The sequence below is a fragment of the Schistocerca americana genome, chromosome 4 (genome assembly GCF_021461395.2).
Source record: "Schistocerca americana isolate TAMUIC-IGC-003095 chromosome 4, iqSchAmer2.1, whole genome shotgun sequence".
Classification (NCBI taxonomy): Eukaryota; Metazoa; Arthropoda; class Insecta; order Orthoptera; family Acrididae; genus Schistocerca; species Schistocerca americana.
Window position 1 is genome coordinate 489781490 of NC_060122.1, and position 26295 is coordinate 489807784.

At 46.2% G+C, this 26295-nt stretch overlaps 1 protein-coding gene across 1 annotated transcript in view; it reads left to right on the forward strand.

Annotated features, from left to right (window-relative positions):
• The window catches only part of LOC124613575 (protein piccolo-like), a 208379-nt gene that overhangs the window by 172587 nt on the left and 9497 nt on the right, over positions 1-26295 (forward strand). The window contains exons 5-6 of the mRNA XM_047142289.1: positions 3891-4411; positions 18822-21312. Of these exons, the coding sequence (XP_046998245.1) occupies positions 3891-4411; positions 18822-21312 (3012 nt within the window). The remainder of the gene's footprint in view (positions 1-3890; positions 4412-18821; positions 21313-26295) is intronic.

The following is a 26295-nucleotide window of genomic DNA, read 5'->3' on the forward strand; positions in this document are numbered from 1 at the left end:
CCTCCGCCCGGACCCAGCCACACAGTCCATGAGTGAAGCGCTTTAGTCTGCTCAGCTAATCCCGCGCGGCCCTGAGGTTTTGTTCATACACAAACGACCTGTCGAAAATGAACCAAATAGGTGGGCCGCGTCTGACGTCCTTCCCTTATAAGCCATCCGGACACAGTGGTCAGCGCAAACTTCTCGGGTAACGAGGATAACGGGCGGGGGCATTAGATCAGTAGCTTGTGGATAAATCGAGAATTTGGGCCTCATGGGAGACGTCCTAGGATAGTTCGTGCAATTGTACTGACCACTGTGACCGGAGGCTGCAGTTGACAGTGCGTCTGCTTAGCGAGCAGGAGGCCCGCGCTCGAAACCCTTTTAACTTTCCCCATTGATCTGTATCGACGCTCACTAACAGCTAGATGTCGTTAATTCTTTTGTGTCTCGATTCGTAATGGCTGCGGGATAGAGAAATACTTTATTAACATTCTTCATCCTTCTTATTCGTGACTACACTTTTATTTCTCAACGTAACCACCCTGGCGACAATCACATTTCTTCCAGCAAGAGTCCAGTTTCTTAATACCGTCATTGTAGAATGTCTGACTTTGTTGATGAAGCCGTAACCTGACATCCGCCTGCATAGCTTCATCACTACCGAAGTGAAGTCCTCGAAGGCGTTCTTTAGGTTCTGGGAAGAGAGAAAAATCGGAGGGTCGAAGCCGGGACTGTATGGAGAAAGATCGACGACAGTAAACCCAAGGCATCGGATTGTTGCAGATTTGGCAGCGCTCGTTTGTGGTCTGACATTGTCATGCTGAAGGAAAGGGTGCTCGATGTATGAACGAAAGTTCCTGGAGTTAGAATCTCGATTACAGCACGCTGTTTCTCACTCACCGACGTAGTTACGTCACACGCCGCCTTGTTAGATGTTACGGTTCGGAGGCCTCTAGCAGCAGAGGGTTGCAGCTTGCGTCACCGAAGTGGCAAAGTCGACAGAGTAATATCGTTAACATGTAATATCTGAACCAATTTTGAGAGCTCGGGCAGCTAGCCGCGCGGTCTAACACGTTCTCTCCCATGTGTCGACCTTCATTCTTGATTACAGCTATGTCAGCTCGAACCTCTCCGCCACACGTCCACCAAAGGCGAAAGATTTTTATACCAACCTTCTGCGGGCTGTTCACCATAACGTGGTGGAAAACAAGTACCCTACGGTTCACTGGCCAAGAGTGTGGAAAACGATACACCACCACTTTCTGTCATCCACGGTGCGTTCGAAGTGGTATCAGATCGCCAACAAAAAATATGCCACACGCCAGCGACTTCACACTATTGGACTGGCAGACTCCCCTTATTGCCCAGATTGTCACCTTTTGGACACCGATGAACATCGTTTTACTTGCACATCATCGTCCGGAGTTTGGCGACTAACACAGAAGATATTGGCTTGTTACCTCCGGGTCACACCTGATATGACTGACCCGCAGACCCTACTCTGTCCCGATGAAACTTACTTTCCGGCTGCAAAATATCATGCGCTTACATGGTTCAAAGGACTTACCGTCGCCTACATCTTTAGCGACGGAGAGAAAGAGCAGCTTGATTACTGGTGGTTCCTACAAAATGCTCATAATGCCCTCGAAAGCACACCGAAATACCGTACGCTCTTCGCAAATTATTTACGCAGCGTTTTCGTTAACCCCCCACTCAGCTGGGGAGTGCCAGGCTGTGGTTAATGTGCTGTGCCGCATCACACTAACGGCTCAACGTTCTGCCTTGTCAGCCATGACCAAAGGAAGAGACAAGCTGCTGCAAGGATACTGTTTTCCTTGAGGCACTAGCGAAGCAGAATGCCTCCGTTGCAGATGCCCTTCAAAGGCGCTATTGGAGATTTCAGATAACGATGGCGAGGCTCCAAGTGGAACCAGTTACATTATTGAAGAACCTTTTAGTTAGAATTACATCAGTGGTTTATATTTTTATTTTTTGTTTACTCTCTTATGCCACCTTTGTTATTGTAACACTTACTTGTAACACTTAGTTACTAGAATTCTCATTTGTACACGCTCCCTAAATGTAATCATATGACAAGTGGCGGTGGCACTTAGGATTTTTATTTTTTTATTTATTCTTTTAGTTCCATTTTCCTAAGGGGCTTTTTAAGGGAAAAAAGTGGTCCAAAAAGGGGGTAGCGTCTAAATAAAATAAAAAAAACAAAAAAAGGAAAAAAATAAAAAAAATAAAAAATAAAAAAAGGGGTAGCGTCTAAAAAAAGGGTAGCGTCTTAAAAAAGAAAAAGAAAAAAGTGGTTAGGACATTGCGTAAAAAAATAAAAAAACATAAAACGAAAACACAGAAAAAAGAAAAAAATAACAAAAAAACACGCTGCTTCCCGAGCGGCAAGGCGTGCCAGTCCCCAGCACGAATCCGCCCGGCGGATTAGCGTCGAGGTCCGGTGTGCCGGCCAGCCTGTGGATGGTTTTTAAGGCGGATTTCCTAGCTGCCTCGGCGATTGCGGGCTGGTTCCCTTTACTCCGCCTCAGTTGCATTATGTTGGCGATTGCTGCGCAAACAGCGTCTCGACGTACGCGTACACCACAATTATTCTACCATGCAAGCATTTGGAGTTACACTCGCCTGGTATGAGACGTTCCCAGGGGTGTCCACTGGGTGCCGTACAACACAATAACCCTGGGTTCGGTGCGGAGCGGCGGTGGGTTGGGTGGACTGCTGTGGCCTGTTCTGGGATTGTGAACCACTGAGGGCTACGGCGGGACGAAGCCTCTCCGTTGTTTCTAGGTCCTCTGTTTAATACACAATACACAATATTGAGAACAGAAAAAAAATTCGGAGGCATTACTTTGCAGCACGCCCTCGTATCTGTGACCGCATGCGCAATGGCATGGTCGGAGAGTCTGAAAGGACGAAGTGAGTGCTGTAGCTTCAGTTAGTTAGTTAATATTCCATAGGATATCTGAACGATTCTTTTATCGAAATAATGGGGAACGAGACATTTTACAGGACTTTTCTGTTCTCGTGTTGTAGGCATGTACATCACTGTTTGTCTCAAATTGTGATGGATTATTTACGATGGATTTCACTAGCGATAATATGTATTGTGATGGCACAGTTAAAAAGCGTAACTCTTTGAAGAGATATCTATATGACATCCACGGGTAGACATAACGTATTATTTGTACTGCTCGCTTCTGTGTAATCGATATTTTCTTACAGTTACCCCAGAAAATAATTCTGCAAGACATTATTGAGTGTATATGTGAAAAATATGTCAGGAGTTCGATACGTTTATTACCAAAATCATCAATTATAAGCTGAACTTAATTGTTTGAGAAGCTCAGTAATTTGTTTCTTCCAGTTCAAAGTTTCAACTGTATGTACACCCAAAAATTTAGGGTATTCTGCTGCTCATGTGCTACATGTGTCTCTGGTTATTGTACAGAATTGAATATAGTACGTTCTTTAAAAAAAAAAAAAAAAAAAAAAAAAAAAAAAAAAAAACAGGAGGAGTCCATTTCCAGAGAACCATTTAATAATTCTCTGGAAAATACTATTTACTAACTCTTGTGTTGCTTTCTCATTAATGGGATTTGTGGGACTCCCTTTGTGATTTCTCCGCAATTATTACCTTTCTACGTTTCCGACATTACCAGAATTATTCATCACAGCCTTTTGTATCCTGTTTGTCAAGTATGATTCAAACCGTGTGTAGCAGTCTTTGGGCTTACTCTGAAGATAGCCGAACTGTATACGACAGAATTTATGCGACTGCACGCTCGAAATTTAATGGAGCAATCGTAGATATGTCTGTTAAAATGTACTGGGGCCTAACTATCTTCTTATTCCGTTCCATTACGAGTGCTGAGGTGGTGTGTGTGTTGCAGTGCGGTGGGCCCGCGGCGCGACCAGAACGCGGGCTTCTCGGGCCGCCTGGTGCCGCCCCCGCGCGACCAGCCGCCCCCCGCCGCCTTCCCCGAGGACAGCCGCGACCTGTCGGCGGCGCAGCAGACGCACCCCGGGCCCTACTACCTGCACTCGCTGCTGCCGCCCCCGCGCGCCTCCGACTTCCTGCTCGAGGGGCCGGGCGCGGGCTCCACCTCCTCCTACGTCAGCTTCCCGCCCTTCTCCAGCGACGCGTACTTTGGCGGCAGCAAGCAGCAAGCGACGCAGCAGCTCCACTTCTTCCCGCAGCAGCCGCAGGCCCAACCCCAGACACAGACACAGCAGGACGCCTTCGGCAGTCTGCCTCAGCGACACACGTATTACCAGCAGCAGCCGCAACAGTACCAGCAACAGCAACCACAGCAGCAGCCGGACTACGTGCTGTCGACGCAGCACCGTCAGCACCCGGCCGCCGTCTCGTCGCAGTACACCAGCCACCAGGCGATTGCCGCCGCCTCACCAGGTGCGTCTCAAATAGGGGGCGGACAAATATATGGAATCACCACAGACACAGTACATTGCAATGCCTAATAAGGCGCAGGAAAACCTTTGCATTCAAAACAGCTTCCAGTTGTCACATAATGGATAAATACAGGTCTTGTATGGTTTACAAGAGAATCTTATAGGCTACCATTCTTCCTGAAAAATAATGGCAAGTTCAGGTAACGACGACGGATTAGCGATCACGCTCCCTTCTCTCCAAAGTAGACAGCAAAGACTCAACAATATTGGAATCTGCTCACTCTGGTGGCCAGAGGAGCTGCTGACAAAAACCAACCTTGGACGATGTGAACTATGTGAAATGGGGCCCTGTCTTCTTGGAACACAGCGTCATCGTTGCGGAACAAACGTTGTACCATACGATGGACCTGGTCAGCCAAAATGACCACAAAATCCTTGGCATTAATGCGATATAGCAGAGTACCTATGGAACAATCCGATGAGACCGATGACCTCGCTGTTTTGTCTCTTCCCCCCAGACAACCCCAACAACCCCAACCTATGGAACCCATAGTATACCATGATAAGGCTGCTCAAATCATCACCGAAGATCGTCATTTTTCATTCGTGGGACTTAAACTCGACCAGAAGTTGTAAACCGCTTGAAACAACTTATCTGACCGAATGAGCCGGCCGCGGTGGCCGTGCGGTTCTAGGCGCTCCAGTCCGGAGCCGCGCTGCTGCCACGGTTGCAGGTTCGAATCCTGCCTCGGGCATGGGTGTGTGTGATGTCCTTAGGTTAGTTATGTTTAAGTAGTTCTAAATTCTAGGGGACTTATGACCACAGCAGTTGAGTCCCATAATGCTCAGAGCCATTTAAACCATTTAACCGAATGACTTTCTTCCATGGCCCACAGTCCACGTTTTATGGCTTCGGGACGACGTTTTCCTGTCCACTATCGAGTGGTTTTGTAACTTTAGGTCGCGCTGCAATTCCCTGTTTCTGTGATTCCCTTCATGTTGTTTTAGTGCTGTCAGGGTTCGCAGGTGTGACATTCAGTTCTGCAGTGAGTTTTGTAGCTGTCGTTCCCTTCGTATTTCATCGTCATACTCTTCAGTGACTGCCTGTCAGGATAACTCAACACACAATTTGGTTCACGTTACGAATGATGTTTTCCCGATTTCCCTGCATTCGATATGAATCTTCGGTATGGTGCGTCTTGAAACACGGAAAGCTTGGGCTACCTTGGTTATGTATGCACCCACGATAGAGCACCAACAATTTACCCGCCTTCGAATTCACACAGCTGCGACGTAATACACTCACAACTACATAGAAAACTTTTGAATACAACTAACACTGTTCATTGTATCAGCTAGACTCAGTAAAAAAAAAAAAAACGAAAAATGACGCTGCTTCCGTCAGCCATCAGACAGCTTCGACAACCGACGCTAGTATAAGGATTTAATACACTGCTGACCATTAAAACAGCAAAATCACGAAGTCGGCAAGCAGTAAACGTCCTAATCATGTGAAATACCACATGCTTGGATATGCAAATTCACCGCAACTGCGCGAAGTATACTGCACAATAGAATTAGACGATCAATTTTCTCGAAATTAATTTCCACCCATTGCGACGCTTACGTTTGAAATTTCGCTCAAACGTGCACACAACCTTCCTCTGCGATGGTGGAAACGTGTGGCGCCCCGCGCCGTTATCCTCGGACTCCGCGACGCTTCATACAGTAAGGTCTCGGCACACACGAAAAAAAGGTCAGAGCTCAGAAGTTCATGTGAAGTGAAAGATGAATTAATGACGTCACACTGGCACCAAATTTCACCAAAATTCTGCCCAACGCCATTGTGAACGTTTCCCTTCGGAAGGTCGGTACAACCCCGCTTACCGACATTTTACCCCACTTTTGGCCCCTCTTCGATGGAGGCTAGAACTACGACTCACAGCGTTGAAATCGCGTGATTTTCTTATGAGTGGCCGGGGAAAACGTTACAGTCACACCGTCACTCAGAATCAGCTCGAAAACGCTCAGGAGGTGGCATAAAGGACATCAATGAAACCATTCCCTTTCCTAGGCCCATGATTCCCGTACATCTTACCGTCGACGACAGTTCGCAGTGTTATGAGCAGCAGGAAAACGCTTTGCATTCGTTTCGGGTCATTCAGGCCAAACCCGGTTCGGCGTCCCATTTGGTATACAGCAGGATTACCACTGGTACGCATATCCCGTAGTTCAGACAGCAGGCGTTACATTTTTAACGTTTTCAGGCCAAGTGGATTTTTCAATTTTCGAGGTCTCCATGATATTACATTTCAACACGATAACGCAAGCCCGCATGTTGCTCGTTCTGTCCTGATCCACAATACCTCTGGTCGTGCGTTGCCGACAGACTGTTATGTCATTGCCCGCCACTCAGAGCAGGTGCTGATCTCTGGCGTACAGTTGAAGCAGCGTGGAATGACGTACCTGTATCTACCATCGAAACCCAGTTCTACTCGACGGGTAGCCGGTATGGAGCCTTTCTTTCTGCTATAATTGTCAACTACACTATGTGATCAAAAGTATCCGGACTCCCACAAAAACATACGTTTTTCATATTAGGTGCAATGTGCTGCCACCTACTGCCAGTTACCCCATATCAGCGACCTCAGTAGTCATTAGACATCGTGAGAGAGCAGAATTGAGCATTCCGCGGAACTCACGGACTTGGAATGTGGCCAGGTGTTGGGTGTCACTTGTGTCATACGTCTGTACGCGACATTTCCACACTCCTAAACATCCCTACGTCCACTGTTTCCGATGTGATAGTGGAGGGACACGTACAGCACAAAAGCGTACAGGCCGACCTCGTCTGTTGACTAACAGAGACTGCCGACAGTTGAAGAGGGTCGTAATATGTAATAGGCAGACATCTACCCAGACCATCACACAGGAATTCCAAACTACATCAGGATCCACTGCAAGTAACGTGACAGTTAGGTGGGAGGTGAGAAAACTTGGATTTCATGATCGAGCGGCTGCTCATAAGCAACACATCACGCCGGTAAATGCCAAACGACGCCTCGTTTGGTGTCAGGAGTGTAAACATTGGACGATTGAACGGTGGAAAAAGGTTGTGTGGAGTGGGAATCATGGTAAACTGCGTGGTGATTCGATGGCAGGGTGAGAGTATGGCGAATGCCCGGTGAACGTCATCTGCCAGAGTGTGTAGCGCCAACAGTAGAATTCGGAGGCGGTGGTATTATCGTGTGGTCGTTTTTTTCTTGGAAGGGGCTAGCACCCCTTGTTGTTTTGCGTGGTATTATCACAGGACAGGCCTACATTGATGTTTTAAGCACCTTCTTGCTTCTCGTTGTTGAAGAGCAATGTGGGGATAGCGACTGCATCTTTCAACAAAATCGAGCGCCTTTTCATAATGCACGGCATGTGGCGGAGTGGTTACACGACAATAACATCCCTGTAATGGACTGGCCTGCACAGAGTCCTGACCTGAATTCTATAGAACGCCTCTGGGATGTTTTGAAAAGCCGACCTTGTACCAGACCTCACCGACCGACATCGATATGTCTCCTTAGTGGAGCCCTTCGTGATGAATGGGCTGCCATTACCCAAGAAACCTTGCTGGTTGAACGTATGCATGCGAGAGTGGAAATTGTCATCAAGGCTAAGGGTGGGCCAACACCATACGAGTATTGAATTCCAGCATTACCGATGGAGGGTGCCACGAACTTACAAGTCATTTTCAGCCAGGTGTTGGGATACTTTTGATCACATAGTGTATATGTATTCCCCCAAATCACATAAAAGTTAATCAAGCATTCTTCCAAGAATTAAGAGCCTAGACAATACATAAAATTTCATTATTTGCTATCACGCCTGATGATGCAATTTTAATCATCACCAATAGATTTACCGAATAATGTTGAATTTGCGGAAAGAACATACCAGTAACCAACTCAGTCTAACGAATATGTCATGCTAGTGGAATATACCTGCCAGACCGAGACTCGAAACAGGACCCTCAGGTTTTTGTGAGCAGTCACTTCAGTCATTAGGCATTTCCACACAGGTGCTACTCTTCTAGTCTTTCTTTCACACACCGAAAGTATAGGGCCTTCGACGTGATGACGTGCGCTAGCACCGTTCTACGCCATTGCGGTAAGCGAAGATCAGTTGTCCCATTTCTAGCTTCTCATATTACATGTACGACCAGAACGAATAAATGAAAATGAAAAGTAAGCAAATAAATAATTACCTCGTTTGTCACTGCCAAAACTGGAAAAATTTGGAAACTTCTGATAAGATCCTATGGAACCTAACTGCTGAGGTCATCGGTCCCTAAGCTTTCACACTACGTAATCTGACTTAAACTAACTAACGCTAAGGACGACACACACACACCTATGCCCAAGAAAGGACTCGAACCTCCGAAGGGGGGGGGGGGGGGCGGCGGAGCCGCGCGAACCGTGACAAGGCGCCTGAGACCACGCGGCTACTCCGGGCGGAGTCAAAACTGGGCTCAATCCTGATGTAACTACACGGAAGCAGACGACACTTGAGCATGTACACTATCTGATCAAAATTGTCCGCACACCCATATGTAATGCGGAATTGACCACTAGATGTCACAACAGGCGGACCTGACAGTATATAAAGCGGCGGGAAATACTATATTGTCAGTAAAGATGTAGTACCAGCAGAATGAGCTGGTCAGGAGAGTTCGAAAGTGGACTTTGAAAAATGTCATATTATCGCCTTGAGCTGCTGGTAAAATGCTTTATTCGCACAACGAACATAGTAACGAAATGATAACAGATACAAATGTGAACCATTTACGATATGGCTTTCGTAATGAGTTACTTTACTGAGTTATGATATACTTTTATTTTCAGTGTATATTTAATGGTTTTATCATCTGACGACAATGATTTTACATTTAGCCTAACATGAGGCTGTGAATACTTTTATGTGAGTACGTGACAATTCATTGCGTCTGGGTTGTTGTTAACATTTACATTTGCTAACACTTTCGTGACAATTTACGCTTATAACGATACTTACGTATTATTTTATTTGGTATATAAGAACTTGATGAGTGTCAGACAAGTGAAACTGGTTATGTAATTAAAGTATTTTACCAGCAGCTCAAGGTGGTAGTGCGACATGTTTCAAATACGTAAGAGGAGTGGGATATCACCTTCTAAAAATATAGTGGACGAGACACTGAATTTCACCTCAGTAACAAATCCATCAGGAACATTTTAGTCCTTCTAGAGCTGCCCCAATGGACTGTCGGTGATGCGATTGTGGATTGCGAGTACGAAGGAAGAACCACAGCTGAACCAAGGCCAGGCAGACCTCATGTTCTGACGGAGAGGACCCATCGAAGATTGCGGAGGGCTGTCGTAAAATGTCGCATGAAATCATCGGAAGGATTCACACGTGTGATACAGAGCACTGCCAACAGTCTAACTAGCACAATGGTTGTTTGAAGAGAGTTAAAAAGAATGGGGTACAATGGTCGAACAGCTGTTCATAACCCAGATATACATGTCTATATATGTATATATGTGTATATACATAGTCACTGCTAAGCAACGGTTACCGTGGTCATGCCAATATTCAAGAAAGGTAGTAAGAATAATCTACTAAATTACAGGCCCATATCAATAACGTCGATACGCAGCAGGATTTTGGAACATATATTGTGTTCGAACTTTATGAATAAACCTCGAAGAGATCGGTTCGTTGACACACAGTCATGCGGCGCGGGATTAGCCGAGCGGTCCTAGGCGCTGCAGTCATATACTGTGCGGCTGGTCCAGCCGGAGGTTCGAGTCCTCCCTTGGGCATGGGTGTGTGTGTGTTTATCTTTAGGATAATTTAGGTTAAGTAATGTGTAAGCTTAGGACCTTAGCAGTTAAGTCCCATAAGATTTCACACACATTTGACACACAGTCAACACGCATTTAGAAAACATCGTTCTCGTGAAACACAACTAGCTCTCACATGAAGTATTGAGTGCTACTGACAAGGAATTTAAAATTGATTTCGTATTCTTGGATTTCCATAAGGCTTTTCCATACAAGCGGCTCATAGTGAAATTGCTTGCTTATGGAATATTGTCTCAGTTAGGCGACTGTATTCGTGATTTCCCGTCAGAGAGGTCACAGTTCGTAGCAATTGACGAAAAGTCATTGAATAAAACATATGTGATTTCTGGCGTTCCCCAAGACAGTGTTATAGGCCCTCTGTTGTTCCTTACTTATATAAACGATTTAGGAGACAATCTGAGCAGCTGTCTTAGGTTGTTTGGAGATAATGCTGTCGTTCATCGACTAGTAAAGTCATCAGAAGATCAAAACAAACTTCAAAACGATGTAGAAAAGACATCTGTATGGTGTGAAAATTGACAATTGACAACAAATAACGAAAAGTGTGAGGTCATGCACATGAATACTAAAAGGAATCTGTTAAACTTTGGTCACATGTTAAATCATCAAATCTAAAGGTCGTAAATTCAACTAAATATCTAGGAATTACAATTAGGAATAATTTAAATTCTAAGGAACGAATAGAAAATGTTGTGGCTGTACGCTTCTCCGCCCTCTTTTAGAATACTGCTGCGCGGTGTGGAATCGTTAGAAGATGGGATTGACGGAGTAGATCGAAAAAGTTCAGAGAAGGGCAGCACGTTTTGTATTATCGCGAAATATTTTATTCAAAATAATCTCCATTGCTGTTTATACATTTCTCCCACCTCTCTGACAGGCTATAGCGTGCCCCAATGATGCAAATACACACATCAACAAAAGTTTTGCATCACCCCGGTTCTCAGAACTCCTGAAGATAGACGTTGAGTGTGGCCATTGTATCACAGACACAGTCCCTTTTACTGTTCACAGATGTCACTAAACCCGCCCAAAGATGTAAACAACCATGCATGAGCAGCGCCTATTAGATGGAGGGGGTACGACAACCCATCAGTTCCAGTCATTCCACCAGGAAGGAGGTACACGGTTCATGCTGTCTGTAGTTCAACCATGCCTAGACGGTCAATACCACGATTAGATCGCGTCCACATTGTTACTTTGTGCCAAGAAGGGCGCTCAACAGGGGAATGTCCAGGCGTCTCGGAATGAACCAAAGCGATGTTGTTCGAACATTGAGGAGATACAGAGAGACAGGAACTGTCGTTGACAGGCCGGCCAAGGGCTACTACTGCAGTGGATGACCGCTGCCTACGGATTGTGGCTCGGAGGAACCCTGACAGCAACGCCACCATGCTGAATAATACTTTTCGTGCAGCAAAAGGACGTCGTGTTACGACTCAAACTGTGCGCAATAGGCTGCATGATGCGCAACTTCACTCCTAACGTCCATGGCGCGGTCCATCTTTGCAACCGCGACACCATGCAGCTCGGTACAGATAGGACCAAGTCGAATGGATCACTCAGAATTGGCATCACGTTCTCTTCACCGATGAGTGTCGCTTATGCCTTCAACCAGACAATCGTCAGAAACGTGTTAGGAGGAACCCGCCTTAGACACACTGTCCAGTAAGTGCAGCAACGTGGAGGTTCCCTGCTGTTTTGGAGTGGCATTATGTGGGGCCGACGTACGCCACTGATGGTCATGGAGGGCGTCGTAACGGCTGTACGATACGCGAATGCCATCCTCCGACCGACAGTGCAACCATATCGGCATCATATTGGCGAGGTATTCGTCTTCATGGACGACATTTCGCGCCCCCATCGTGCACATCGTGTGAATGACTTCCTTCAGGATAGATTGAAAAGGACTGTTTATGGACGACGTGACCCACCAACCACTCTGAGGGATCTACGCCGAATCGCCGTTGAGGAGTGGGACGATCTGGACTGACAGTGCCTTGATGAACTTGTGGATAGTATGCCCCGACGAATACAGGTATGCATCAATGCAAGAGGACGTGCTGCTGGGTATTAGAGGTACCGGTATGTACAGCAGACTGAACCACCACCTCTCAAGGTCTCGCTTTATGGTGTACAACATGTAATATGTGGTTTTCATGAGCAATTCAAAAGGGCCGAAATGATGTTTATGTTGATCTCTGTTCCAATTTTCGGTACAGGTTCCGGAACTCTCGGAACCGAGGTGATGCAAAACTTTTTTTGATGTGTGTAGATGATAATCCTAAGGTGCCAAGTCTGGAGAATAAGCCGCATGCCCTAGTATTTCCCAACTGAACGCCTCGATCGATTCCCTGACCCGTTTTGCTGTGTGTGACGGGCCTTTATCATGGAGCAATATTACTTTGTGTTGCCTTCTTCCATATTCTTGTCGCTTCTCACTTAATGCTCGATTTAAATCGCTCATTTGCTGTTGGTAGCGATAGGTGTTAACAGCATCAACAGGTTTTAGCAGCTCACAATAGATGACACCCTTCTGATCCCACCAAATACAATGCTTATCTTCTTTCCAAAGAGATTTGGTCTTGCAGTGAATGTCGATGGTTTAGATGGATTCATCCATGGTTTACGACGCTTAGGATTCTCAAAATATATCCAGTTTTCATCACCTGTTACTATTCAACGGGGAAACGATTTTCTTTTGTATCTGGCGAGCAGCATTTCACGAATGGTCTTTCGAGTTGCTTGCCGCCTTTTATTCAGTTCATGCGGAACCCATTTTCCCACTTCCTGCACCTTTCCCGTAGCTTTCAACTGTAGAGAAACGGCTTTCTGCATCACATTCAGTTGTTCCGTGAGTTCCTGTTGAGTCTGAGTATCATCTTCATCCAATAAGGCCTGCAACTCGCTGTCTTCGAACTTTTTCGATGGTTTCCCGCGATCGTCGTTTCTCACGTCCAAATCACCACTTTTGAATTTTTTGAACCACTCGAAACGCTGTTTTCCCAAGAGCGTTTGACGCGATTCTGCAGCAGTTTTCTTCAGATGATAAAAGAAAACCAATGCTGTTCGCAAATCGTAGCTCGTAGACACAAAACTAGACATGTTTACGGGTTTGAAACAGATACCGATGTATGTAATTTAGGTTAATTTGTGTTGACATTCGTCGTCAACCGTTACAGGAAGCAGATGGCGCTGCAGACGCGGTCTCACGTTCCTACGGTGACCGCTATCACCTTCTATAGGAAAATTCCGGTTTCATATTTCTATAACTGGAAGGTAACAAAATGATTGGAATGTAAGCGTTAAACATGTTTACGGTGTCATTAGTGGCAGATCACAAGCTCAGTTATAGAAGGAAAGCGGGAAACGAGGACGAGACCTGTGTAAGGAACCATCCTTACGTTCAGGTAACCACAGAATACCTAAATCAAATGACCCGTACGAGTATTTATACCGTTCTCCTCTCGAAAACCAGTTCAGTGTTTTAAGCACTGTATCACCTACCTTGATAAATGGTATCCAGGACTGAAAATTGCCCGAATATTAACGGCAACTGCAAGGAAAAATAGACTTAATTACATGAAAAATAACGTTTGTTTTATTTCTTAGTATTGATGGCAAATAACAGTGAATGAGTAAAACCGTAGTTTTCCGCTGTATCTGCTATATTGTTATGTTTTGAAACATCGCGTGTTAACCCTCAGCTCGTGTTAGAGGAGGGAATGGCGGGAAGTAATAGTAATCAACACCTGTGATGACTGTGCACAAAGAGATGGCAATTTCACGGAAGGCCGTTACGGACTTTGCTCTCTCACTTCTTACTTGGTTTTGGAATGGATGGCTGTAGGGACAAGATTAATCTTTAAACTTGTGTTTCTTACGGAAAATTGTCTGTTTCGCCTCATCGCCAGCAGATGGACGCTGGCGGACACCACAGCCTATTGTGTCTACATTGGAACGGAGTGCTAAATGTCTTGCAGCATCATGTTTTCGGGAAAGTTACGGTTGAATCGCGCCTAAGAAAGACGTGCTCGCTTAGCGGGGTCCGACACGGAACTGACAGCGTTAGCGGTGAGAGGGAGGTCTGGCAAATCTTAAGCTACCGGAATAACAGGGGAAAGGATTAAACACGGCTGACGTCTTATACTTATTTCTACCAGTCGCTGAACGAAATAGTAACAGCTCTCACACGTCACTGGAAGTGATCCGGTCACAGTATCTTCCGATGCAAGAAGTGCGGCACTACCTATGTTGATAATACAGTATTTTTAGGAATTTATATCAGATAATACTTTGAGGGGATGCTTCTTCATATGTCTAACCTGATGTGATAGCAATAGTGAAAACAGTGAAATACACATGAGGCGTTAATTTCTTCATTAGTATTTCGAACCAAAACGCAAGCACACGCCATTCACTAATAAGCGACGAATATCATACAAATGAAATTTGTTGCATAACCTCCACGAAGAAGGTAAAATTGTTATTCCTCAGCAGCTAGTTTTGACAGTATGTCATCGTCTGCAGACTTAATAAATTTGAAATGGTGTACTCCTCAGGCTCACAATTTTAAAATATGATACACATCTATTTAAGACTGTGAAAGTAAGTGGGCCTGAAGTAGGGCACCACACCTCTAGCCCAGAACACAGTCACTCGAACGGTGTGAGCCAACGAGGTCACGCGGCATATTCTACTAACAATTAATTCGGCACGATCTATTTTGATGCTTCTGCGCATCAAGAGTTCTATCAAATCGAGCTGCATTAGTATTTCTAGCATTAGTATTTCTACTCTTCAGAGTAAGTAGCCAAGACTGTAATTATTATGTCTCCCAAATAAATCACTTGTAATGTGTAGGGTAATAGCTTTACAGACTCTTGATGAGGTAGGTATGCGCCTGTGATGAGCTGGTGCCTGACCGAAAGGTAGCCCATTCCAATCCTGACAATGAGAGACTTTTCATTGTGGGGATGTTTCAAATAATAATAAGAAGAAGAGAGGTTCCTGGTTACTAGATTGTAGGCTGATCTCTTGAATTCTGGGCTTAATATTTGCCATTTAAGTAGTGATCTCAGTTCATTCTAAATATCTTGACAGCTGGTATGTGACTTGACCTTTCCAATTTTTATTCTCGTGTGAGAAACATACAGGAACATGTAAATACATTTTACACAGTTATGGGTAAATTACTTTTGACCAATGCTTGGTCACTTCCAGTGCATTTTCTGTTGCTTGGTGAATGTCATCTTCTGTACAGGAGACTGGACACAATCGACACTGAACCATGTGCCGGACTGTCTGCTCTTCCCCACAGTCACACCGAATATCATTTGGTTCAACGTATCCCCATTTTTCCAGGTTAAGTTTTGATCTTTCAACTCTGTATCTCTGTCTGTTCAGGGACTTCCAAGTTGTCCATTCCCTGTCACGGGCGGAGGTAAAGCTTCAACAACTCTTATTCAACCAGGGGGGAGATAGGTCGTAGCCCTCCATGGTTGTAACCTAGCTTTTTCAGCAGTGGTTCTAAGTTCCTTTGATGTCCTAAGGAAACTCTTCCTTGACTTCAGTCGTTGCGGATGCGTTTTATGCCCATACAGAGGATGAGTAATTTCCTGTCCCACTGCCTTTCTGTCCTTGTTCGCAGCTCTCTCTCTTCGAACAGGTTGTAGTGATATTCGTGCAAGGTGGTAAAGCCATTCGACTGGAGTGGGGTTCAAGCAACCTGTTACATTTCTACAGGTTTCGTTGAGAGCTACATCCACCTGTCTGGCATGAGTTGAATTATTCCAAACAGGACAGGCATACTCTGCCACAGAATAGCATAATGCCATTGCAGATTTTCCGATTGTTTCAGGTTGAGTACCCCACTGTGATCCGGCCAGTTTCCGTAGGAGATTGTTCCTGGCGGAGACTTTCGACTTACATTTCGTACAGTGCTTTTTAAAAGTGAGAGATCTATCAAGTGTCACTCCTAGGTATTTTGGAGTCTCATAGTACTCCAGTTCGACCCCCGATCATACTGTTTTCAACTTGCGAGTGGCTTCCTTGTTTCTCAGATGAAAAGCACACATTTGGGTCTTTGAAGGGTTTGGTCTAAGCTGATTTGTGTTGTAGTATCTGGCTAGATCTTCAAGGGCATTCGTGAGGTTGTTCTCCACTGATTCAAAGTCTGTGGTCTGGATGGCTAGAGAGAGATTGTCAGCATATAAGAAGCTCCTGGTGTTCTCAAGTCAGAGGAAGTTTCCCATCAATATGACGGATCAAAAACGTACTAGTTTTATCAGGTAATTTTTGACAATTTCTATCACATATCTTTAGGGACAAGTCATTTGAACCATTGTTAACTGGACGTAAAACTCATCGGAAATAACAGCTGGAACATAACAGATATAACCTGAAACCGCCACGGTACTCGAGACGTTGATTTAGGGAAAAAGCAGGAAACCTGTATCGGAAGGGGAAGATGGGTACTATCCTACAATACATAGGGAAATGTAATAATAGATCAAGCTTTGGTCTCGCCTTACTTCTACCCCGATACGTATTCAATGTCTTCACTTTTGTGCCACAGCGTTGAGTAAGAAATCTTCGGGTGGTACTTGTATACTTTGACAAACGGTTTCTAGCATTTTTTCCAAATCATTTACATCTTCTTTTACTTTAGACGACGCATACGGAGAGATACGGAACAGAGGGTTTTACTACCGAGTTTTAGTGTCGGAGTGTAGTGTAATGTGGAGAGGTACTTGGACGAGTAGATCTGCAGCAGTGATAAACCCTTTCATACTTGGTTCAACTGGTGCCTATGGCTAGGTTCTAGCTCTCGTTTGAAGAGATCCACTCTCCTAGGTACTTGAATGCGGATACTTTACTTATAGTGATGTCGTCTAGTGGAATTTTAGACGGGACGTCCTTGATTGTGGTCATGAATTCTGTCTTATGGATGTTAATTGCAAGCTGGTCTTAATATCAGTAAATCGCAGTTTTGGTTTGCTTTCCCCACAAGATTATCTACGGATCGTCCCAATTTAAGTTATTCGCAATTGTAATGCTTAAGTATTCACTTGAATTTACAGCCTTCAGATTTGTGTGATTTATGATGTAACCTAAATTTAGCGGATTGCTTTTATTGCTCATATGAATGAATTCGCACTTTTCATTATTTAGAGTCAGTTCCCACTTTTTGTACCATACAGATCTCTTGTCTAAATCATTTTGCAATTCGTTTTGATCATCTAATGACATTAGATGACGGTAAATGACAGCATCATTTGCAAATAGTCCAAGAGGACTTCTCAGATTGCCTCCTAAGTCGTTTATGTGCATCGGGAATAACAGAGGGTTTCTAACACTTCCTTGGGGAACGTCAGGTATTACTTCTGCTTTACTCGATGACTTTCCGCCAGTTATTACGAAATGTCACATTTCTGACGGGAATTCACTAATGCAGTCACATAAATGAGACGAGACTTCATTGGCACCTAATTTAATTAGGAGTCACTTGTGAGGAACGGTGTCAAAAGCCTTCTGGAATCGACGAGGGTTGCCCAGAAAGTGATGCAACGCATTTTTTTCTCAGCCGAAAACAATGCTACGAATGCGAAACGTTGCGTATGTATTATTTGAAGTCTTGTGAGTGAGCACGGCGAGCATCCGTCACTTCCAACAGATAGCGCAGCCGTAGAAGAATTTCAAAACGGCGTCTGTAGGTGATGTACGTTACAAGCAGCGTGCCACCATTGAGTTTCTCACTGCAGCAGAGAAAGAAACAGTGGGGAATATTCACAAACGCTTGTGTAAAGTCTATGGAGCATATGCTGTGGACAGAAGCACAGTTAGTCGCTGGGCACGGAGGGTGAGGTCATCGGAAGGCTGTTCGGCGGAGCTCCACGATCTGTAGCGGTCGGGGAGACCATCCACGGGTGTCACACTTGACATGTTGCAGCGATCTGATGTTGTCATTCTCGAGGACAGACGCATTACGACTCGGCAGTTGGCGCTGCATCTGTCAATCAGCAAAGGAAGTGTGGCTCCGCCACCAGGATAAGGATTGGTACCCACAGGGCACAACGCCCTTGTTTCGCGCTGGAGGAAGGCCATAGAACGGGATGGAGATAAGGTGGAAAAATAGGATGTGTAGATAAAACACCGTTCTTTCGTGTCTGTAATTCTCATTATTTTCAGTAAAAAATTGTTGATGAAAAAAATGCGGTGCGTTACTTTCTGGGCAACCCTCGTAAAAATATGGAATCAGTCTGACGTCCCCTGGTCGGCCGGAGTGGCCAAGCGATTCTAGGCTCTACAGTCTAGAACCGCGTGACTGCTACGGTCGCAGGTTCGAATCCTGCCTCGGGCATGGATGTGTGTGCTGTCCTTAGGTTAGTTAGGTTTCAAGAAGTTCTGTTCTAGGGGACTGATGACCTCAGAAGTTAAGTCCCATAGTGCTCAGAGCCATTTTTTTTTACGTTCCCTGTCAGTAGTGAGACGTACTAATGCTTGTTTTTCGTGGCATAGGACTCGGCGCCGGGCAAGCACCAAGTGTCTTCGGCGGACGCGAGCCGGCGGCGGCCACGTCCCGGCCGCAAGGGGCGGCCCCACCCACACACACGGCAACCGCCGGCAGCGTCACCTTCCACGGCAACATTCGCGACGAGGCGGCCTACGTGAGCGCCTCCTCGCTGGGAGGGCAGGGCCACCGCTTCGAGACCAAGCGGCCGACGGCGTCGCTGGGCAACTACTCCCCGGGCCCCTCGACGACTACCGTCACGCAGTACCCGCAGCAGGCCGTAGCGCTCTTCCAACAGCAGGCGTACACGCCGAGCTACGCGGAGCAGCCGGTGCACACGTCGGCCAGCGTCGTCGGCTTCACGCTGGGCGTGTCGGACGACCGGGGCACGACCGCGGGGAGTCAAGTGGAGACGCCCGCTCAGCTCCCTCCACAGTACTTCCAGCTGCAGCAGCAGCAGCCGCAGACGTTCCTCCACGAGCAGCCGGGCGCGCAGACCAACTCGCTGCAGCGGCCGGGCGCCGGCGTTCGTCAACCGGACGGTGTGGCGGTCGCCGACAAGCCGGGCAGGAAGCGGCGGCCTTCCGCGGGCCAGAAGAAGCCCGCGTACACCGAGGCCACCGGGGACGTGCAGGACGCGAGGACGCCGCCCCAGCCTCCACCGCGCCAGCACAGCACGTACGTCCTGCAACAGCAGTACCAACCGGAAACGCAGCAGAATACACAGCAGCAGAACGCCCGGCCCGCCTCCTGGCCGCCAACGGCATCTCAGGACCACGGCGCTTCCGAGCCGACAGCTCCACAACAGGTGGCTACACAGCAGGAAGCGTCGCTGCGACAGAGGCACGAAGGTCGGAGGCGGCCACCGCAGGCTCACCAGCCGGAAGCTTCCACGCAGCAACCCGTCCAGTACCAGGAAGAGGCGGCCCAGCAAGACACGCCTCGTCAGCACGCTAGGAGGCCGCCCCAGAGACAACAGTTCTCCCCGTCTGCTCGAGGCTCGACGTCTACTCCCCAGCTGGAACAACCTGCGGCCGGTGGCGAATACCGTCCGCAGCGCCGCCGCAGACCTACCCAGACCCGGCAGGAGCGCCCGGCAGTCACTGGACCCGGTGAGCAGGACACAGCGCAACAACAAGAAGCAGCTATCCGTCACCAACAGACGTACTACCAGAATACGGCCAACGAGGATGCTGCCACTGCAGCAGATGCTGCGGGCGAGGTTCCCTCTGCACCTTCAGCACCGGCATCCGCTGATGGTCAAGTGCCACGTGAACATCTTCGGAGGAGGCCACAAAACAAGCAGAAGTACCATATCACCATGGATAGCGACAAGCGGACAGTCGGTAGCAACGACTGGGAACAGGCGCAGAACACTGTGAAGCCGACTCGCCCACACACGAGAAGACCAGTACAGAAACAAAACACGCAAATCGACTTTGCTACGGAGGAGAACTCTGCTCACAGTCAGCCACAGCCCACAGCTCAGGAGGGCCGTCCGCAGCAGAGGAGAAGGCCAGTGCGTCCTCAGCACAGAAACCCTCCAGCGTCTTCGCTGAACACCTACACATCCAGTGAGAACTATCCCCAAACCCAAAGAGACGAAGAAACGTACACGAATGTAGCTAACAGGCCTGAAGAATTTCCTCGTGAAGAGGCATCCCCAGCCCCTGCACAAAACCAGGAAGTTGAACAACAAGTTTTCACTCGGAGACCTTCTAGCAGATATTCTACGACTGAGAGTGTTGTCCAGGCAGCAATAGAGTCCCAAGTCGAAGGACAATCGAGCCAACGCACGAGAGTTCGGCAACAGCACGTCTCCCGCAGACCTGCGCAAGGGAGCCAGCAGGAGGAACCGACTACCGTCGCCCATTACCGGAGGCCCCTCCACCCGTCGAGGAGACCGCAGTACAAGAAGCGCGTTCGCCCGACTAGACCGCAACCGGCATACGACAGCGAGCCGGCAAGCCAGCAGGAAACGACAAATGACCCCGTCAGTCAGAGCGACAATTCGGGAGATTACGTGCAAGACTACAGGCTGGCGGAATTGAAGAAGGTGCAGAGGCAACGGTACAAACGGCCACAGACGTCGCAAAACTTTGCTGAAGACGTGCCGGCGCGCACTGCGGCCGTTGCCAATACGGCTTACCAGCTGCAGTCCAGCTCGCCACTGGACGCCGAGGACAATTATTACGCCGTGGACGAGCAGACGGCGCCTGCTCCTGCGCAGAAGTTTCGCCAGAGGGTCAACCAACAGGGGGTTATCCGGGGCAAGACCAAATACCACAGGGAGCAGCTGACCGAGACAGACACGCCTTTTCCAGAGCCGACGGAGCAAGTCTACGTGGAAGAACTGCCTGTACAGACGGAATCAGATTTCGAGAACGATGTACTGGGAGGCGGAACCGACGCGCGCTTTCCGTCGGCGGTGGATTACGCCGCTGATGAGGAAGACTCGGCCTCCGCTGTCAGCGAGCCCCCGGCGACGACGACGACGACGTCGACTACGACGAGCACCACCACAACGACGACGACTACGCCGGCACCGTCCACCAGTAGGCCTGCCAGCACCGTGTCCTCCGCTCTGGAGAAGTTGCGTCAGAGATCAAGGTAAGACTATTACTTCAATTCACTGCTCTGGGGATTCGCAACTTCTGGATGAGAAAAGAGATCGAAAGATCGTATGAAGACTCAAAATTATGAAACGACATAATTATCGTTCTTGAACGTTTACTGGTAGGTGACTGTAACACTAAAAACGCATAGTAAACAGTAATGTGAACAGTAATTTGTAGTGGACAACGTTGCCTTGATCTTCTATATCTCGTTCATAAAATAACTTTAAGCTGTTAGCAAACAATATTTGAACACTTTAGTCAGTCTGAGATGGGTCGCCTTTACCTTCCTCCAAAAGGACTTCCCTGTCCTATTATTGAACGACGTATGGTTTCAAGTGGAATTCAAATCACGGTGCAACATTTTTACTTTTCCACTTATACTAAATATCTCAAGCAGGAATGCTATACTTCTATCTGAAGCCTGTGTACGGTGCATGAATAAAGTACTATTTATTTATTTAACCTGATATGATTATGGCCATATAGCCCTCTCTTACATCGGGCCAGGGTTTCGCATATACAATACCTTTTTTACATCATAGTTACTTAAGAAATAACAATTGTAATATAGCAGAAGTGTTAAAATGATTTGAGTGTTTATAGTGACAATGTGAACAAGAATACTATGAACTAATGAAGTTAATACTGGCAATACTTCTACTACTGTTGCTGCTGCTGCTATCACTAATATAATAATAATAATAATAATAATAACAATAATGATAGTGGCAGATGTAAAAAGAATTTATAGGCGTACAAAATAGATGTTTTCTGATGTAACGAGTTCTGTGGAAAGAAATTTAAGGAGACTGCACCAGCTAAAAATACTGGGAAATGAGGAAGATCTGCTTGGAAACGGGGATGTACAACGGTAATGAGTGCGTACAGGGACAATGGTAATCTTTTTTGTTGCTTTAGTAGAAATGTTATTAACTGTCTTCTGAAGCTGGAGCTGTCATTCAGCTCTCTAATATAACGCAGGAGGTTATTTAAGAGACGGATTTCTGCTACTGAGAAGGACTTCGAGAAAATGGAGTTGAATAGAAAGGATTTAACTCTGATAGGAACGGGTGATTGCGGCATACTGTTCAGACAAGAGCATTAATGTCGAGGAGAGACGTGAGGTGTGGCGTTCGCTGATGAGGTAGTAGAGACGACGAGGGTACGGGAATCTCCGCGCTTGTCTGTACGCAACCAGGATAGCTATGCATATCATGGTGAAAAATCATTAGATAGTCAGACATCACAGATATAACGAACACAGGCATTCATAACCAGTTCCAGGTGCCGTGAGCTCTCCTGAGAAAGACCTTGCAGGATGGCATAGCTGTAATCAACAATTGGTAGTATAACAGTTTGTACAAGTTTCTGTTTCACGTCAAGAGGGAAGAGCTTTTTATATTTTTGCAGGGCTTGGAGATATGTTGATGCTTCCTTGCACATTGCAGATACGTGCTCAGTCCAATTTAGATTTTTATCTCTTATTACGCCTAGACTCTTTGTCGAAGGAGTATTTGTCTCTGTAGCCTTATGGGACAGTGAAACATAGGCAGTACGAACAAGAAGAATATAGGAGCTTTCGAAGTGTTGTGTTACCGAAGAAAGCTGAAGGTTAAGTAGGTAGACAGAATAACCACTGAAGTTATCGGGTCGGTGAGGAAACATCCTTATGGCACAACTTCACTAAAAGAAGGGATAGGTCCACAGAACATGCCCTAAGAAATGCTCTGAGAATATATTGTTTAGGGTTAAAGATGGTAGGGATTCCCGATTTCTTGGCTAATAAGCCTAGAAATACCAACCAGTACTGCCTGGGTTTTGGATATTACGTACAATTATTAGCAAAGTCTCGTTCTCGTATAAATCGAGGGAAGAGTGACGACAAGAGCAAATTTGCAAAAGGCAGTTAAAGTTAAAGTAAAAGACGTAAACACTTTAAAGTTTTCCTGTGACACTATAATTCTGAGAGACGGAGAAGGACTTAAAAGTTCAGCTGAAGGGGATGGATACCAGCAAAAGCAAACTGACAGTGATGGAATGTTGACGAAGTAAATTAGGTGACACTGAGGAAAATGGCTTTTGGGCCGAAAAATTACTGACGGGGCAGAAGTAAAGAGGCTACAAAACGCAGACTGGCAATACAGAAGAAAGACTTTCTGAAAAAGAGAAATATCATCAAGTATAAACTTAAGTGTTAGGAAGTATTTTCTTAAAGCATTTGTGTGTGTAGCCTTATGCGGAAGTGAAACATTTTAAGTAAAGACAAGAAGAATGTAGAAGCTTTGGAAATGTTGTGTTACAGAAGGAAGATGAAGTTTAAGTAGGTAGACAGGATAATCACTGAAGTTGATTAATCGCGTCGGCGGGAAAAGATATTTATGGCACAACATAGCTAAAAGAAGGGCTAGGTTCATAGGCCACAGTCTGAGACATGCTCTGAGAATGCTTGTTAGAGATAAATAAATGTCGTATGACGAGGGCCTCCCATCGGGTAGGCCATTCACCACGTGCAAGTCTTTCGATTTGACGCCACTTTGGCGACTTGCGCGTCCATGGTAATGAAATGATGATGATGATTAGGACAACACAACACCCAGTCCCTGAGCGGAGAAAATCTCCGACCCAGCCGGGAATCGAACCCGGGCCCTTAGGATTGATATTCTGTCGCGCTGACCACTCAGCTATCGGGGGCGGACTCGATAGAGATGAACCAAGGATACTGGCATCCTAACCATATAAAACTATATAAGAATAAGAAGAAGGTTCAAATGGATATACACTGATGGAAAAAACCTCAATACCAAGATGGAGTTTAGCGACATAAAGTTGGTAGATGTGTTTCTACATCTAAAAGATGATGTCTCATCAAATTTCGTTCCAGTCGCCGAAGAGTGGCGCTAGCAGCGCCACTATGGGGACTGCAAATCAGGTTCACGTTAAATACAGCTGTGACGGCCGTGAGTGTTAGTTACCTTTGAGATTATACATGATGACTTGATGTTAATCAAGAATGTCTGTGGGGTAGTGTAATAGAGCTACAAGAAGCTGGATGTTCCTTCTGCGATATTGCAGAAAGATTTGGCAGGAATGTTGCCACTGTACACGATAGCTGGCAGCGGTAGTCACGAGAGTGTACGGTTGCAAGACGACTGGACTCCGGACGGCCACGTGCGACTAACGAGAGGGAAAACCATCGTGTTCGCCTTATGGCTCTGTCGCATGTTACCACATTTTTGGCAGGAATTTGAGCAGCAGCTGGCTCCACAGTGATACAACGAACTGCTACAAACCGTTTACTTCAACGGCAGTTCCGAGTCAGACGATCTGTAGTGTGCATTCCAGTGACCCCAAACCACCGTCATTTGTGACTTCAGTGGTGTCAAGCGAGAGTTCATTAGAGGGCAGGGTGCAGGTCTGTTGTGTTTTCTAACTAAAGCTGGTTCTGCCTGGGTAGTGCTGATGGCCGATTGTTGGTTAGGAGGAGGCCAGGTGAGCGCCTACAGCCAACCTGTCACCGTGAGAGACGCAGTGGACCTTTACCTGAAGCCGCAATCTGGGGTGCGATTTCGTATCCCACGCCTCCGGACTGAAAATCTGTATATCAGTCTGGTCGACCTGTTGTGCTGCCATTCACGAACAGCATTCCTGGGGATGTTTTCCAACAGGATAACGCTTTTTTAACTCAACATGCTTTACAGAGTATCGACATGTTGCCTTGACCTGATACACTATCAGATCTGTCTCGAATCGACCACATATGGGACATCATCGTGCGACAACTCGAGCGTCATCCACAACCTGCATTAACCGTCCCTGAATTGACCTACCTAATGCATCAGGCGTTGAACTACACCTTAGAAACCGCCATCTGCCATCTGTACAACACATTCAACATTATGACGGTTACACTGGTTATTAATGTTCCAGCAATGACTTATTTCATGCTTGCACTAATCTGTGATCTTCCAATATTAATCCCTTAAATATGTTACCTAGACAACTGTATTCCCGAAATTTCATTACTAAACATTTATTACTTTTTAGCATTGCAATTTTTTTCCGTCAGTGTAGATAAATTTCTACTTCATGAGAAATAAGCCAACTTTAATCCCGAATCGATTAGTTATATGAAACTGTGAAGTCTGAGAAAGTTTGCGGAGAAGCAACGGGGATAAAAAACTGAAGTAACGTAGTAGTGAAAGCTGAATACAGAAGTTTTTTGTGGATATACAGAAAAGTGAATACATTTCAAGCTGTGAAGACGGTAAAAGTACCGCAGTGCTTACACAGCTGGTTTCGAAGGTCTGTGAGTTTACATTGGAGTTCACGACACGCTGTAGTTTGACATTCTCAAAAGACTCATTCGGTTTGTGACTCGTTCTCGGATAGTTTACCTGTCGACGTACTGCCCGCGTAAGGCACAGATCCGGGTTCGTGTTTGAACCTGTAGCATCCGATAATCATAAATGGTATTTGGTTTGAAAATCAAATTATGGGAGCTGCAGAAGCCTCTTTACCATTGAACATTCTTAAGACTTATTTCTATCGTGTGTTGCTTGATCCGTTGTATTTCACATTATGAGTTACAGCTACTAACGTTGACATTGCCTTCAGACCACGTGAGCTTTGCGCAACCCTTTGACACGGAGTGCCCTTGCAGCTCAGCAGCTGCTTGGGTTGCCTAAGCAACAGGGGATTTAACTCAGCTTCTGCCGTGTGGCAAGCATACGCATGACATGTACAAAACACTGCGTTCACTTGCAGATTTGGTGATCGTGTTGTGGACGCATAACCAAAACCACAACAAGAGGTCTTAGATTATACTCATGCTATAAGGTAGATTTCAACAGAAGGAGAGACGCTA